This window comes from Lepidochelys olivacea (genome assembly GCF_965140295.1).
Source record: "Lepidochelys olivacea isolate rLepOli2 genome assembly, chromosome: 1".
Classification (NCBI taxonomy): Eukaryota; Metazoa; Chordata; order Testudines; family Cheloniidae; genus Lepidochelys; species Lepidochelys olivacea.
In genome coordinates this window covers 220,186,395-220,201,995 of record NC_140411.1, presented here as the reverse complement: position 1 = coordinate 220,201,995, position 15,601 = coordinate 220,186,395, and the positions used below count along the sequence as shown (strand labels likewise).

At 43.4% G+C, this 15,601-nt stretch overlaps 1 protein-coding gene across 10 annotated transcripts in view; it reads left to right on the top strand.

Annotated features, from left to right (window-relative positions):
• TSPAN11 (tetraspanin 11) overlaps positions 1-15,601 on the top strand; it is a 219,058-nt gene that overhangs the window by 95,021 nt on the left and 108,436 nt on the right. For 8 of the 10 annotated variants that reach the window (XM_084623710.1, XM_084623709.1, XM_084623703.1 and 5 more), the window contains 3 exons: positions 6,813-6,887; positions 9,461-9,565; positions 10,197-10,355. In XM_084623710.1, coding sequence (XP_084479836.1) covers positions 6,813-6,887; positions 9,461-9,565; positions 10,197-10,355 — 339 coding nt within the window. The remainder of the gene's footprint in view (positions 1-6,812; positions 6,888-9,460; positions 9,566-10,196; positions 10,356-15,601) is intronic. The other 2 variants (XM_084623707.1, XM_084623705.1) reach the window with 2 other exon arrangements.

Sequence of the window (15,601 nt, the reverse complement as noted above, 5' to 3'; positions counted from 1 at the left end):
GGCTGCTGTAATGATCCTTTCCCACAACTATCACCTTTTCTTCACTCTCAGGCAAGAGAGGGCTTCAGCAGGCCTCCAGGTTGGCCTCTGTAGTGGTGAAGTAGGTCTAGTGAGCAGCTCTGTAGCAGAATCTTCTTTCCCCAGCTCCCTGCATATCTACCCGGAGTCTAGCCAAACTAATCAGACGGGATGCTGGGCTTGGGGTTTGAGCCATAATTGCCATCCTCATTTAACTAATGAATCAGAACTCTGTGTTGATGGGGAAAGAATCTTCAAGAGCTGCTGGAAAAAAAATAGACTGGCTTTATTTTTACCACCAAACAAACAGCGTTTCTCATGAGGCAAGTGTATTTATTCTGAGCATGCCACTAGCTTCCTCGGCACATTTATTTACTAGGAAAGAAAGAGGCATTTAAAAGACACTTTTGTCTGATATTTCTTTTACTCTTTACATTTCTAGAAAGATTTCTGATGACTTGACTAAGTATTAATAGATAACTTGATTTTTAAAAAATCCCTGTGAGGTGATGGCATGTAGTAATTTAGACTGCCATTAAAAGAAGGTATAATTTTTCTCTTCAATAGCAACCATAGCAATTATATTCTTTTAGGAGAACCCTGGAGTTGTATTTGTAATGCTGTTTCAGTGACACATGAATTGGTGCTGACAAAATGAAGCCATCCTTTTGTTAACATTCCCCTTAAAAAAAAAAAAAAAGCAATATGCATTTGACAGGTTTCAGAGTGGCAGCCATGTTAGTCTGTATCCGAAAAAGAAAAGGAGGACTTGTGGCACCTTAGAGACTAACAAATTTATTTGAGCATAAGCTTTCGTGAGCTACAGCTCACTTCATCGGATCCATTCAGTGGAAAATACAGTGGGGAGATTTATATGCATAGAGAACATGAAACAATAGGTGTTACCATACACACTGCAACTAGAGTGATCAGGTAAGGTGAGCTATTACCAGCAGGAGAGAGAGAGAGAGAGAAAAAAAACAAACCCTTTTGATAGTGATAATCAAGGTGGGCCATTTCCAGCAGTTGACAAGAAAGTGTGAGGAATGGGGCTGGGGGGGGGGGGGGAGGAGGAGGTGAAAATAAACATGGGGAAATAGTTTTACTTTGTGTAATGACACATCCACTCCCAGTCTTTATTCAAGCCTAATGTAATGGTGTTCAGTTTGCAAATTAATTCTAATTCAGCAGTCTCTTGTTGGAGTCTGTTTTTGAAGTTTTTTTTGTTGAAGAATTGCAACTTTTGGGTTTGTAATCAAGTGACCAGAGAGACTGAAGTGTTCTCCGACTGGTTTTTGAATGTTATAATTCCAAGTACTCACCAGCAACCACACACCACACAACAAAAACACTAACTCAGGAACCTATCCTTGCAACAAAGCCCGTTGCCAACTGTGTCTACATATCTATTCAGGGGACACCATCATAGGGCCTAAACACATCAGCCACACTATCAGAGGCTCGTTCACCTGCACATCTACCAATGTTATATATGCCATCATGTGCCAGCAATGCCCCTCTGCCATGTACCTTGGCCAAACTGGACAGTCTCTACGTAAAAGAATAAATGGACACAAATCAGACGTCAGGAATTATAACATTCAAAAACCAGTCGGAGAACACTTCAGGCTCTCTGGTCACTCGATTACAGACCTAAAAGTTGCAATTCTTCAGCAAAAAAACTTCAAAAACAGACTCCAATGAGAGACTGCTGAATTGGAATTAATTTGCAAACTGGAGACCATTACATTAGGCTTGAATAAAGACTGGGAGTGGATGTGCCATTACATAAAGTAAAACTATTTCCCCATGTTTATTCCCTCCCCCCTACCCCCCACTATTCCTCACACGTTCTTGTCAACTGCTGGAAATGGCCCACCTTGATTATCACTACAAAAGGGTTTTTTTCTCTCCTGCTGATAATAGCTCACCTCACCTGATCATTCTCTTTGCAGTGTGTATGGTAACACCCATTGTTTCATGTTCTTTGTTCATATAAAATCTCCCCACTGTATTTTCCACTGCATGCATCCAATGAAGTGAGCTGTAGCTCACGAAAGCTTTTGCTCAAATAAATGTGTTAGTTTCTAAGGTGCCACAAGTACTACTTTTCAATATGCATTTGGTGTCCCAGGTGGTGTCAGAAATGAATTTCGGACTGAAACACAGAAACTAGATGGGTTTTGGTAAGCTTGTGGTTTTCCAAAAAAATCTAGCCTGAAAATTGAATTCTCATCATTTGACCTAGATGTTATTGGATGTTAATTTCTCACAATACTCTCAGAACCTTACTATTTTTCAATATGTAAGACACGCAGGTGTGGAGGAGATTAGCAGGAGAAGTGACAAGTTAATGAGGCAAGCATTCTAATCACTGTTCTTAGATTCCCATGTAACAAATGCATCAACTGTAAAATTACCAGCATAATGATCCACCTCCAGAGCTCAAAAAAAAAAAAAAAAAAAGATTAATGGAAAGGAATAATTTTTAACATTTTCTCAGATTTTGGCAAGTTGCTTTGTATTCTGAAGGGTAAAATAGCTGTATTAAAACAAAGCATCCCAGCACTTTTTCCATGTGCTTTCTAAAGAGGAACAGCTCTTTAATGCCATGGTTATATTTAGTTTCACTATTTTAACTTTTGTTACTATAGGGGTCCATTGTGTGCTGGAATAACCCACAGAGGGGAGAGGAAACTCCATGAGTTTTAACTTGAGGAGTTTCTTTCTTATACTTCTATAGGGTTGGGGAGGTTGGATTCTGCCCTTTCATCCTTACTTCCGCAGATGCGGTCAGGAGTGACACCCCAAAACTTACAGAATCCCTGGCTTCCTTGTTGCTGTCCAATTCCAAAAGAAAGCAATTGAAAGGTTCCAGGCTTCCTTGGCATTTCTCTAGCCAACATATTTATTTATTATTATTTATTTTATTTTATTTTAATTATAGTAGTAGCTAGAGGCCAGGGCCCCATTGTGCTAGGTACAATACAGACATATAACAATGAGATGGTCCCAGCTCCAGAGAGCTTAATGAGTCATAACACCAACGTCCTGAATGGTAACCTTAACGTAAGTAGGATTATTTGTTAACCTTTCTCACCTTGGATTCGTTTCAGTTCTGTTAATTACATTCTGCCTTCTTGATGTCCCTGCAGTTTTAACTGGATATGATACACTTCGCTTGGCATCCCTCGGACTCTGTGTGTTCTGTGCTTTGTTCTGTTAAAACAGCTGCTGTGTTTCTCCCCAGAAGCACGTGTGTTTCAGTGGTAGGTAGTTGGTAAAGCACTCTGGGATTTCTCTGGGTTGACAGGTGCGGCATAAACATACAGGAGTATTACAGTAAAATGAAAATTTTCTCTCTATGGGTTTATAATGTAGTACTGGTCCTTTTATGTTCTAGAAAGCACTAATACAGTCAATTTAAGTGCATGTACAATATTTACATTGAGCCAGAATTTTTAATATGCATAACGTCATACCATGGATATGGACCTCCTATAGATGCTATACAAAAAGACCATTTCAGTGGTGCTTTGTGTACTGTATCATTCCGTTAATAATGGGTCCTTGTGAGCATTTAGATTGCCTGATTCTGATTTTCCCCTGATATTACTCTATTGACTTCAACAGAGTTACTCCCAGTTTACACCAGCGTACAGGTGAAGAGAATCAAGCTGACTGTGTTCTCTGACTGGGATTCTATGTACTAAGAAAAAGAATGCAGTCATGGTAAAATGCTGATATTGACATGGCTCTGACTCTGAGAGTTATTTCAATAGCTGTGAAAAAAACTGCAGGGGGTTCCTTTCATATAGTATCATTAAGAGCAAAGTGTATCCAGTTTTGCTCATCTCAGCCCTCTGCAAGTGAAGAAGGTGAGCAGTAGTTCTCAATAGAAATGAACAGGGTGATGTTTTGAAAACAAAGTCCCCATTCTCCTCTGTTTTACACTAGAGTAAATCAGAATTCTCTCCACTGAAGTCAATGGAGTTAGGCCCTGATTTCCCTCTTACTCTGGTGTAAGTCTTTAATTGCAGTTGGAGGGCCAGATGCTTTGATGGTGTAACTCAGCATAGCTCCACTGAAGTCAATTTACACAAGTTTCCCCTGTTTCCAAGTCTGCCACTGATGGCAGTCATACAGTCAGGTTTGCCTTAGTCTGCAGTGGTCACGTTTCTGGTTGAGCTCTTTTCCCTCCTTGTATGTTAAGCAGAGTTGTGTTTGGCCAATACTTGAATGGGAGATATGCAAGAAAAACACAGGAGGTCACCTTGTTAGCAACAACCTAAAGTGAATAATACTACTCCTAAGGATACTATATTAGTGTCATGGCTAGACTGCATACCCCGGGATGGAGGGGAAGACCCCAGTATGGTAGAGGGTAAGGTACAAACGTTCATTTGGCCCTAACTACCATCCTTTCAAAAGTGGGTATCTAGCCTTGCGGCCGGTAATAGAACAGCACATGCACTTGTATAGAAGGAGATAAATTTGAAGAACAAATATTCAAAGGTATAAAAGCAATTAATTCTTTGTACTCTGGTTCTACCTTGAAAACGACCCTTTGTAAATCTGCTGCCTACATATATTCAGAGCCATAATCTTAGTGCCAAATTATTTCTTTTTTCTTTTTACTCTTGTCAGTGTAACCCTGACTTGTACAATGGTTGTTTTTGTCCCCCCCTAGGGCAGAGGTAGTCAATTATTTTTTGTCAAGGTCCAAATTTCTTGGTCAAGGTATAGTAAAGGTCCAGACTCCAGAGAAAGTTAAAAAAACCCAATAATGATAATAAGTAAATAAAAAGATTTTGGGGTCTGTTCAGAAGCACCTGGCAGTCCAGATTGCAGTTCGCTTGCTGACTACCCCAGCCCTAGGGGCTGGTCCTCATAAGAGGATAAGACTCTATTATGGCGGCCAGCTAGAGGAGTTTCTCCTTTTGCTCAAGCTATTGAGCCTCATGCTGAAGATCCCAGGTTCAGAGCCTGCTGATGAGCCAAGCAGGTGGTCAGCATGTTAGCCCTGAAAAACCAGAAAAGCTCACAGAGAGGGAGCTGGATTGTATTCCTTCTTGAGCATCAACAGAACTGTTTTAGGTTCCAGTTACAGGGCCAATTAGTTGCACTTTTGCAAACTTACTGAAGACAATGATGTTTATGCATGTGTCTCTGAGCACATACTTCGGCCTGCAGAATCCCCATTGCAGTTGATGTGCAAGGAGAGAACCCAGCTTGATTCTCAAAGCCGAGACATTGGGTCCTGATCCTGCAAACACTTATAGGCATGCTTAATTTTATGCCTATGAGTAGCATCGTTGACACTTACAGGACTCGTCCTTGCAGGGCTCTCACTCCAGAGCTAAAAATAACAGGGTAGGTGTTCCTGCTCAGGCTGGAGCCCAGGTTCTGAGACCCTCTAATTACTATATTCTGTACTGGGTAATGGGAAAATGCCTCTCTCAGAATTATTATTTACAGGTCAAAAAGAGGCAATGGAATAAACTGAGAAATTAAACTTCAATAAATGACCAGGATTGGGTTCTTTACAGTGGGCACAGATGTTGATCATTATACATTAATTAAGGTTGTAAAACAGTTTACATTCTAATCCCAATTTGTAGATGCTCATAATTTTTAGCGATTTTTGTCATCTTTGGGGCTGAAATTTCATGTGATTGGCCTATGCTGACATGAATATTTCTAGAAATCACTGCTTTTAATTTGTGAAAGGGATGAGGCACACAGTGCAGTTTTCCCACTGTTAAGAAAACCTTCTCTCCCCCCGCCGCCCATGAATAGGGTGTAGGAGAGAGCGAGCGTGAAACCAGCCAAAGCCTTGAACTTGAAGTTTTCCAAGTGCAGATTACTCAGTGTACATTTGCTTTGCTAGGTTGCTTTTGTTGTTATGGTTTTGTTTTTAAATGGCTGCAAAATAGGCTTATGAACTTATAAAATCTGCTTTGGGCCATGCTTAGTGTGAAAAGCCGTTAATGTTTAAGGCCCCAGTTCAGCAAAGCACTTGAGCACATTGGCTACTAGGTATGTGCATAATTGCTTTGCTAAGTAAGTATGGTTGTAAGCCCATGTTTATGTGCTTTGCTGAAGCAGGTTCTAAACTATGGTGTTACCCTTAGATGCACTAGACAAGCATGCTCAGCTAGGTACCTTCCTAGAGGATCTTCCTAGTAATATGAATTGCTGCAAACCGGCCATGATTTCTTAACAAGGGAGACAAATGTTTGTTAAAGCCAGTGTCTCTGATAAAGGAACTCATTAGCATCCTCCTCCTTGTTCTTCCCATTGGCCATGGCCTTCCCATCTTTTCCTTTTATCCCCACTTGCTCTTCCTTTGGTAGTCTTCTCTTTGGTTCCAAACTCCTTCATTTCCTGCTCAGCACGTTTCTGTCAATCTGTGTTAGCTACTTAAGTGGCCCCCATTACTATAGTATGTAACAGCTCTGAGCACCTCAAGAGGTAGAGAAGCACTATTCTCCCCATTTTACAGATGAGGCACTGGGAGACCAAGGTCACATGTGAAGACGGTGGCTGAATAAGGAATTGAATCCAAATCTCCCAAGTCCTAGGCTACCCCCCTAGCCCTTGAACCGTCTTACTCTACTTGCTTCTTTGTGGAAAAGTTACTTCAGACCTTCATGAGATTACCATCTCTCAAACATAAGAGTGTCAGAGTTCCTGACTTTGTAGGAACATGTTTTCACTTCCTTTGGGAAGCTATGTTGTCCAGTTTTTCTAATCAGATACAACTGGGGTTATTTTTTGTTTTCCCCTTGCAGTATTTCTCCATGCTCCTTTTGATCTTCCTTATTGAGCTGGTTGCTGGAGTTCTTGCCTATGTTTACTATCAAAGGGTAAGCTGGAAGGTTTGTTTTATCTATATTTTTGACGTTACAGCAATAAATATCTGTCGGCAAGGCTGGGTTAAGAAAGTCCCTTCTTATAAGAGCTCAATAGAAATTCATTGAAAATATTAGTGTTTTGTAAAAGTTATCCAAAGTATTTTCTTAAATCCATAGGGCCAAATACTGTTGCACAAAGCAAGGCCACATAATAAGGCTCTAAACCACAGGAAAACATTGCTGGGCTGAGGAACACAAATCCCAGTCCCATCTAATTTAGCTCTGCCTCCCCCATAGGATATGGGAGAAGAGCAGCAGATAGAACCCCTGGTTCTTCCTCTCCCCAAGTTCTGAGGCAAGCCAACTTGTACAGTGTACACTTTGATCTGCCATTTTGTCTTCCCGCCATGTGACCCTGTGTTAGCTACTTAAGTGGCCCCCATTACTATAGTATCTAAGCAGCTCTCAGCACCCCAAGAGGTAGAGAAGCTCTGTTCTCCCCATTTTACAGATGAGGCGCTGAGGCAGAGCTCAGCAAAAAGGGGTGTGTGGCGGCCCTTTCGATGTTGCTCCTGCCTGACTCCTCTGGGCATTTCTGCTGGGTTTCAGCCCTCGTCTTACAAAAGGGGGAACCCCTTGAGAACGCTGCAGACAATAACAGTGCAAAGGAATGTGCTTGAGACTGGGTAAGTTTGTAACTTGTTGTTCCGACACATTCATAGCATAAATTGGAAAATAAGCCGGTTCGGAACATTGGTTCATCTAGTCCAGTGTCCTGCCTATGACAGTCTGAGTCCCACCAACACATACAGAATGTTACTGCTGGGTAGAAAACCTCTCATCTCTTCCAACACAAAGGAAAGCTCCCTCCTCCCCTAGAAGCCCTGTTCCAACTGGAGAGGGATGCCCCGTAGCACAGTTTCAGCAATCTAGTTGAGCTCCCCATTTCCACTGCTAGCCCTGGGGACCTGCATTTAAAACAAAACAAACCTAGCTCAAAGGCTGGGTTCAAGCTCCTCTGTCCCTCTCCCATTGGGATAGTTTCTCCAGCTCTCTGAACTGCATGGCACCTAGCAGGCAGTTGAGAAACCTACATCCCCAAAAACTGGTAGTGGCAAAACATGGGAGGCCTTTCCATGGTCTCATCACTACTACAAATCCACAATGACCCAGCCCCCAATGTAGACAGTGCTATGGTGACAGGAGAAGCTCTCTCTTGTTCGGCACAGGTGGCATCTTCACTAAGCGCTGCAGTGCTGTAAATGTAGACAAGCCCTCAGAAAGGTAAAGATTCTAATCTCATTTATCCTGGAATATCTCTGAAGCCAACAGCCTTACCCTGGTTTAGAACAGAGGCAACATTAGACTGGGGCACATATTGTGTGGGACCAGTTCCCAAGCCCTAATCTGCTGTTCTCCCTCCCGCTAGCTGGTATATTTGATCAGTTAAAAAAAAAAGTGAATTTGTATGAATGGGAATTGGGTTTAATTTTGTAGAATTAGACAACGTTTTACTTGCTGACTTTAATTGTGGATGCCTTTCCAAAAAACACCATTCGCTCACCAGCAATACTCCCACATAAACCATGAAGGGAGTATTATATTTTGGCCAGTGTTGCACGTTATACAACAGTGAAACTATTCTTTTTCTGCTTTGAAAGATTATTTTGGGTTCTTTTGCTGTTCCATCCTGCAGAATCTCTCCATGCGCTCTGTGTATTTTTTCTCTCCTGGAAATCTCGGGCCTGATTCTGATTTCACACCAGTGTAACTTCACTGACTTCAAAGGAGTTACCTCTTATTTTAAATCAGCGTTCCTGAGATCAGAATCAGGCTCATTGTCTTTTCTGGAACACTTTATTTTATTCACATTTTAAATCCCAGTAGTCTAATCGTAGATAAGGAGCCAGCTCACACTGACTTTCAAAGGCCTGTAGTATGAACCCAGAGTTCCATCAATCTGATTAATACTCTATGAAGTTATTACCAGCCTCATAATGTTGCTCATCCCCCATACCTTTAATTTATTTTAATAATTTAGATTGCAGTTAATGATCTGGTCTTAATATCAATTATATTTTTCATTTCCTGTTTATTATATTATTATCATTTTACATAGCTCTGTAATTTAACACTGCATTTTGCAAATCTAGATTAATATGTGATCTCTTCTCTGAAGAGCTTATGCAACCTAACGAAACAAGCAAACACAAGATAAGATACAGAACAATAGTTCAGGGAACAGAAGGTTTGGTGTCTGACCTTTCTTGGTTTTTTTTTGTTTTGTTTTCTATTTATGGACACTTAGAATCTTGGGCCATCTGGGCCTTTGAATGTCCTGTTTGTTTAGGGCATATGTCACTTTAAGCACATTTTAAAAGAAGTTTTCACCAATTTAGGATATATATATATATATCGCCTGATTCCAGCTTCACACCAGTTTTACTGACACTGGGGACTTATTCCTGATTTACACTGAAATAAGAAAGATCTGAATCATGCCTTGGAGGGATCTAAAACCTAAAGCAAATATGCACATTTCCTTCTAGAATGTATTCATTATGACTTTTCTCATTGGTGTACAGCTAAGCCAGGTGCTGAAACAGCACCTGACCCGGACCCTGACTGAGAATTATGCTCTTCCTGGGAAAACACACATCACACATTCCGTCGATCGCCTGCAGCAAGACGTAAGGAAACCTTCTGTTGCTCACATTGCTGCTGCCTAGCTGTTTGTCCCAGCTCATGTTCCATTTAATATTACTAGTTGCTGGAAATCTCATGAGATGGGCTGAGCTGGAAATCTCATGAGATGGGCTGAGCTTGGTTCTAATTCCCAGACCACAGAAGTTCAGGCAAACCTCTGAAAGAAGCTTATCTGAAAGTCTGAGTCTTCAGATAGCTACCCCTACTGTTCTCAAAGTGGAGATGCAAAAACAGAGGCGACTCCAAATCAGTGATTACGTCTGTAAATTTGACTGAATTGGTTTTGCAACAGTTACGGTCGCTGGGCCTGATTCTGATTTCATTTACACTGGTATCAATAAGGAGTAACTGCTGGAGCCAGTGGAGTTTAACTATTGTAAAACCAGTGTGAGATCAGAATCGGGCCCCACGATTGAGTGTGTGCCCCCAGAGAGTGATCACTGACATGGCCAGAGACGATACTGAGTGGCTAACACATCCATCCCCTTGGCGTATCTACAAACTGATAAGGGATGTACGTTTTAATTGATAAGTGGCTCAACGTTACTTAGTTGTCTTCTCATGAGGATAATGTCATGCCATCCACTGAATGTTGGCATTTCCTTTCCATTGCAGTTCAAGTGCTGTGGCAGCAATAGCTCTGATGATTGGCAGCACAGTATCTATATCCTGTCCATAGAGTCCAGTGGCCGAGTGGTACCAGATAGCTGCTGTAAAACAGTCACCTTCAAATGTGGGAAGAGGGATCATCCATCTAACATTTACAAGGTGGAGGTAAAATGTCATTTTGTCAGTCTGGGTTTTTTCCTACTGTTTGTTGAACAAAGAATAAATAACCTTATCTTGCAGAAAAATGAAGGGATGGAAACGGACAGAAGTATCAGTAATAATTGCACTTTTATGATGACGTGTAGTGGTCTGTGATCACTCAGTCCTTAAGGTGCCTGCAAGAGTTCTGCTGTATTTTATGTCTGGTTCCGATGGCCTGTGTGTAACCATAAGACCTTCCCAGTGCCCAGCCCAGACTGTGTTGAACCCAGCCCTTAAAGGCACAGTCCTCAATGGTACATTTTCCCCTTCCAAACCAAAACTTAATAACTAGAACACTTAAAAAGCAACATTAACACAACACACAAATACTTTTAACCAACCTAAGAGCTAAACTGCTAAACATGCTCAGTTAGATTTTGAGGTTTTCGGCTCAGTCACTTGAACCTACACAGCTCCCCTATAACATCAGCACTACTGCTGTCAGAAGGTGGCAGGTTGTTCCAAGTCCTGGGATTCTGTGGTCTCAACCTGCTGGGGTTGTTGCCTGTCTGAGACCTTCTTGATTCAAATGTCAGGCTCTGTGCCTCTTATCTCCCTCCCTTCTGGGATTTGAAGAAGGCATCACTTATTCCTCCGTAGGATGTGTTCGAATGGGGTGATGACCTCATACAACCATGGGGCTAGCTCTCAAGACACTACTGCTGTGTGGGACTCTTGTTTCCGTCATAGATATTCACAGCATAATTTTCATGAAGTGTCAGCTCCGGGTACCCCAAATCATATTGGTTTTTTGTTGTTGTTGTTTTGCCTTATTGGTCTCTTTTATATATCTGCAAGTCCCCAGTGACTCAGACATCAGTTTCTAACAGTGCAGGCATTCTTGTTTTAGTTGGACGCTTGGTGCCATTCTGTAATTTAACAGTGCTTAACATGGATCAAAGTCTGACTCTTCATCATTTTTCAGTAAAGCACTTCATTATTGTGACACCGTTTTTCACCAACTCATTAGATGGGGGTTAATGGGGACTAATCGTTACATGTCTAAATCTGTACTTCACAGCTTAAACTCATGCCCACTAAACTGTGGCCCTTTATCAGGTGTACCATGTCTAGCATAAATGTGCATGTCAAATCTAATCACCTATTTAGCTGTAGTATTTTCTAGTAAAGCCATCTCAGGGAACTGAGAATAATAGTCTAGGACAAGTACATAGCTTTTCTGCAGCCAACGTAAACAAGTCTGTGCCTACTTAGCTGCACTGAACTTTTGTCAAATGCTGTAGGGAGTACTTGTGGCATCTTAGAGACTAACAAATTTATTTGAGCATAAGCTTTTCGTGAGCTACAGCTGAGCTTATGCTCAAATAAATTTGTTAGTCTCTAAGGTGCCACAAGTACTCCTTTTCTTTTTGCAGATATAGACTAACACGGCTGCTACTCTGAAAGCTGTAGGGAGTGTCTGCAACCAGCAAATCTCTCCCATTCAATTTGCAAATACTACCTTTATAGCTGAAAAAAAATCTCTATTCTCCGGGGAAGTGTTTGCCAGGCCCCTCTTGGTAACGGCTATAAGTGGTTTATGGTCAGTTTCAGCTAACATTGGTTTCCCATAAATAAAGCCATGAAACTTTTTACAGCTATGGACTAAGGCCTAAGCCTCCTTCTCTATTTGGGCATCTTGACACTCTGTTTTTGGTAACGCCTGTGATGCTTATGCCACTTGTCTTCAGTTTTGATCATACTGTTGTAAGACAACCATAACAATACCCCCCTTGGAGGTGTCTGTGGACAGCTCACTTTTGCGCTTACTCTTACTCAGGACTGGGGCCTCTTTAATTAACGCCTTCAGTTTCTCAAATTCTTCATTAAGAGTTGAATCCCATGTCCTTCGGACAGTTCCTCTCCTAGGTTGCTGTCTTGCACAACTAGATTAGGCATATATTTCTCTACACAGTTCACCAGTCCAAGGAATCTTTGTAGCCCTTCCTTTTCTGCTGGGGCAGGCATGTAGGTGATGATGGCCTCTGCCTGTACACCTTGCTATGTTAACTTCTCTCCCAAGTATGTTATTTATGTTACATGGAATTTATATTTCTTCTTCGAGTGCTTGCTCATGTTGATTCCATTGCAGGTGTGCGTGTGCCCACATGCACGGTAGTCAGAGACTTTTACCTTAGTGATATCCGTAGGGATGGCCATGGAGCCCCCTGGAGTGTCGCGCCCTCAGTTCTTTCTTACCATCCATGGTGGTTAGTCGGAGCATCTCTCTCCCTTGCTTCACAAGTGCTTAGCGGTTGGTCTCACCTCGTTAAGAGTTCTTCAGCCGTAGGGTTTTGTAAATATAAATAAAGAATACGGACGCTGGACTTCAGAAAAGCAGACTTTGACTCCCTCAGGGAACTGATGGGCAGGATCCCCTGGGAGAATAACATGAGGGGAAAAGGAGTCCAGGAGAGCTGGCTGTATTTCAAAGAATCCTTATTGAGGTTGCAGGAACAGACCGTCCTGATGTGTAGAAAGAATAGTAAATATGGCAGGCGACCAGCTTGGCTTAACAGTGAAGTCCTTGCTGATCTTAAACACAAAAAAGAAGCTTACAAGAAGTGGAAGATTGGACAAATGACCAGGGAGGAGTATAAAAATATTGCTCAAGCATGCAGGAGTGAAATCACGAAGGCCAAATCACACTTGGAGTTGCAGCTAGCAAGGGATGTTAAGAGTAACAAGAAGGGTTTCTTCAGGTATGTTAGCAACAAGAAGGTCAAGGAAAGTGTGGGCCCCTTACTGAATGGGAGAGGCAACCTAGTGACAGAGGATGTGGAAAAAGCTAATGTACTCAATGCTTTTTTTGCCTCTGTCTTCACAAACAAGGTCAGCTCCCAGACTACTGCACTGGGCAGCACAGCATGGGGAGGAGGGGACCAGCTCTCTATGGAGAAAGAAGTGGTTCAGGACTATTTAGAAAAACTGGACAAGCACAAGTCCGTGGGGCCAGATGCACTGCATACAAGGGTGCTAAAGGTGGATGCGATTGCAGAGCTATTGGCCATTATCTTTGAAAACTCATGACAATTGGGGGAGGTCCCGGATGACTGGAAGAAGGCTAATGTAGTGCCCATCTTTAAAAAAGGGAAGAAGGAGGATCCAGGGAAGTACAGGCCAGTCAGCCTCACCTCAGTCCCTGGAAAAATCATGGAGCAGGTCCTCAAGGAATCAATTCTGAAGCACTTAGAGGAGAGGAAAGTGATCAGGAAGAGTCAGCATAGATTCACCAAGGGCAAGTCATGCCTGACTAATGTAATTGCCTTCTATGACGAGATAACTGGCTCTGTGGATGAGGGGAAAGCAGTGGACGTGTTATTCCTTGACTTTAGCAAAGCTTTTGATACCGTCTCCCACAGTATTCTTGCCAGCAAGTTAAAGAAGTGTGGGCTGGATGAATGGACTATAAGGTGGATAGAAAGCTGGCTAGACCATTGGGATCAAAGGGTAGTGATTAATGGCTCCATGTCTAGTTGGCAGCCGGTATCAAGTGGGGTGCCCCAAGGGTCAGTCCTGGGGCCGGTTTTGTTCAATATCTTCATAAATGATCTGGAGGATGGTGTGGATTGCACCCTCAGCAAGTTTGCAGATGACACTAAACTGGGAGGAGAGGTAGATACGCTGGAGGGTAGGGATAGGATACAGAGGGACCTAGACAAATTAGAGGATTGGGCCAAAAGAAATCTGATGAGGTTCAACAAGAACAAGTGCAGAGTCCTGCACTTAGGATGGAAGAATTCCATGCACTGCTACAGACTAGGGACCACTGGCTAGGCAGCAGTTCTGCAGAAAAGGACCTAAGGGTTACAGTGGGCGAGAAGCTGGATATGAGTCAACAGTATGCCCTTGTTGCCAAGAAGGCTAACAGCATTTTAGGCTGTATAGGTAGGAGCATTGCCAGCAGATCGAGGGACGTGATCGTTCCCCTCTATTCGACATTGGTGAGGCCTCATCTGGAGTACTGTGTCCAGTTTTGGGCCCCACACTACAAGAAGGATGTGGACAAATTGGAAAGAGTCCAGCAAAGAGCAACAAAAATGATTAGGGGACTGGAACACATGACTTATGAGGAGAGGCTGAGGGGACTGGGATTATTTAGTCCGCAGAAGAGAAGAATGAGGGGGCATTTGATAGCTGCTTTCAACTACCGGAAAGCGGGTTCCGAAGAGGATGGATCTAGATTGTTCTCAGTGGCAGCAGATGACAGAACAAGGAGTAATGGTCTCAAATTGCAGTGGGGGAGATTTAGGTTGGATATTAGGAAAAACATTTTCACTAGGAGGATGGTTAAGCACTGGAATGGGTTACCTAGGGAGGTGGTGGAATCTCCTTCCTTAGAGGTTTTTAAGGTCAGGCTTGACAAAGCCCTGCTGGGATGTTTAGTTGAGGATTGGTCCTGCTTTCAGCAGGGGGTTGGACTAGATGATCTCCTGAGGTCCTGTCCAACCCTGATATTCTATGATTCTATGAAATAGTTTTAATTGTTTCTTTGTAGTTTGTTGATAGTTAGAGTTCCTCGTGCAGGGGTGGGCAAACTTTTTGGCCTGAGGGCCACGTCGGGGTATGGAAATTGTATGGCGTGCCATGAATGCTCACAAAATTGGGGGTAGGAGTGCAGCAGGGGGTGAGGGCTCCGGCTCGTGGTGCAGGCTCTGGGGTGGGGCCAGAAATGAGGAGTTCAGGGTGCAGGAGGGGGCTTCGGGTTGTGATGTGGAGGTGTGAGGGCTCTGGGGTGAGGGGTTTGGGGTGCAGGAGGGGGCTCCAGGCTGAAACTGAGGGGTTCAGAGGGGGGAGAGGGATCAGGGCTGGGGGCAGAGGGTTGGGGCACGGGGTGGGGTGGGCTCGGGGTGTAGGCTCCAGGCAGCGCTTACCACAGGCAGCTCCCAGAAGCATGTCCACCCTCCAGCTGCGAGGTGCGGCCAGGCAGCTCTGTGCACCGCCCAGTCCGGAGGTACCGCCCCTGCAGCTCCCATTGGCAGGGAACCGGGTACTACGTAGGAGCTGGAGGGGGGGTCATGCCGGCTGCTTCCTGGGAGCCTCGTGGAGCAAGTCAAGCCCCCAATCCCGCTCCTCAGCGGGAGCTGAGGGTCGGATTAAATGCTCTGATGGGCCAGATGTGGCCCAAGGGCCGTAGTTTGCCCACCCCTGTCCCCTAGTGGGACTTTGCCCCAGGCGGGTGATGCCCCAGTCCCCTGGGTTCAAACCTT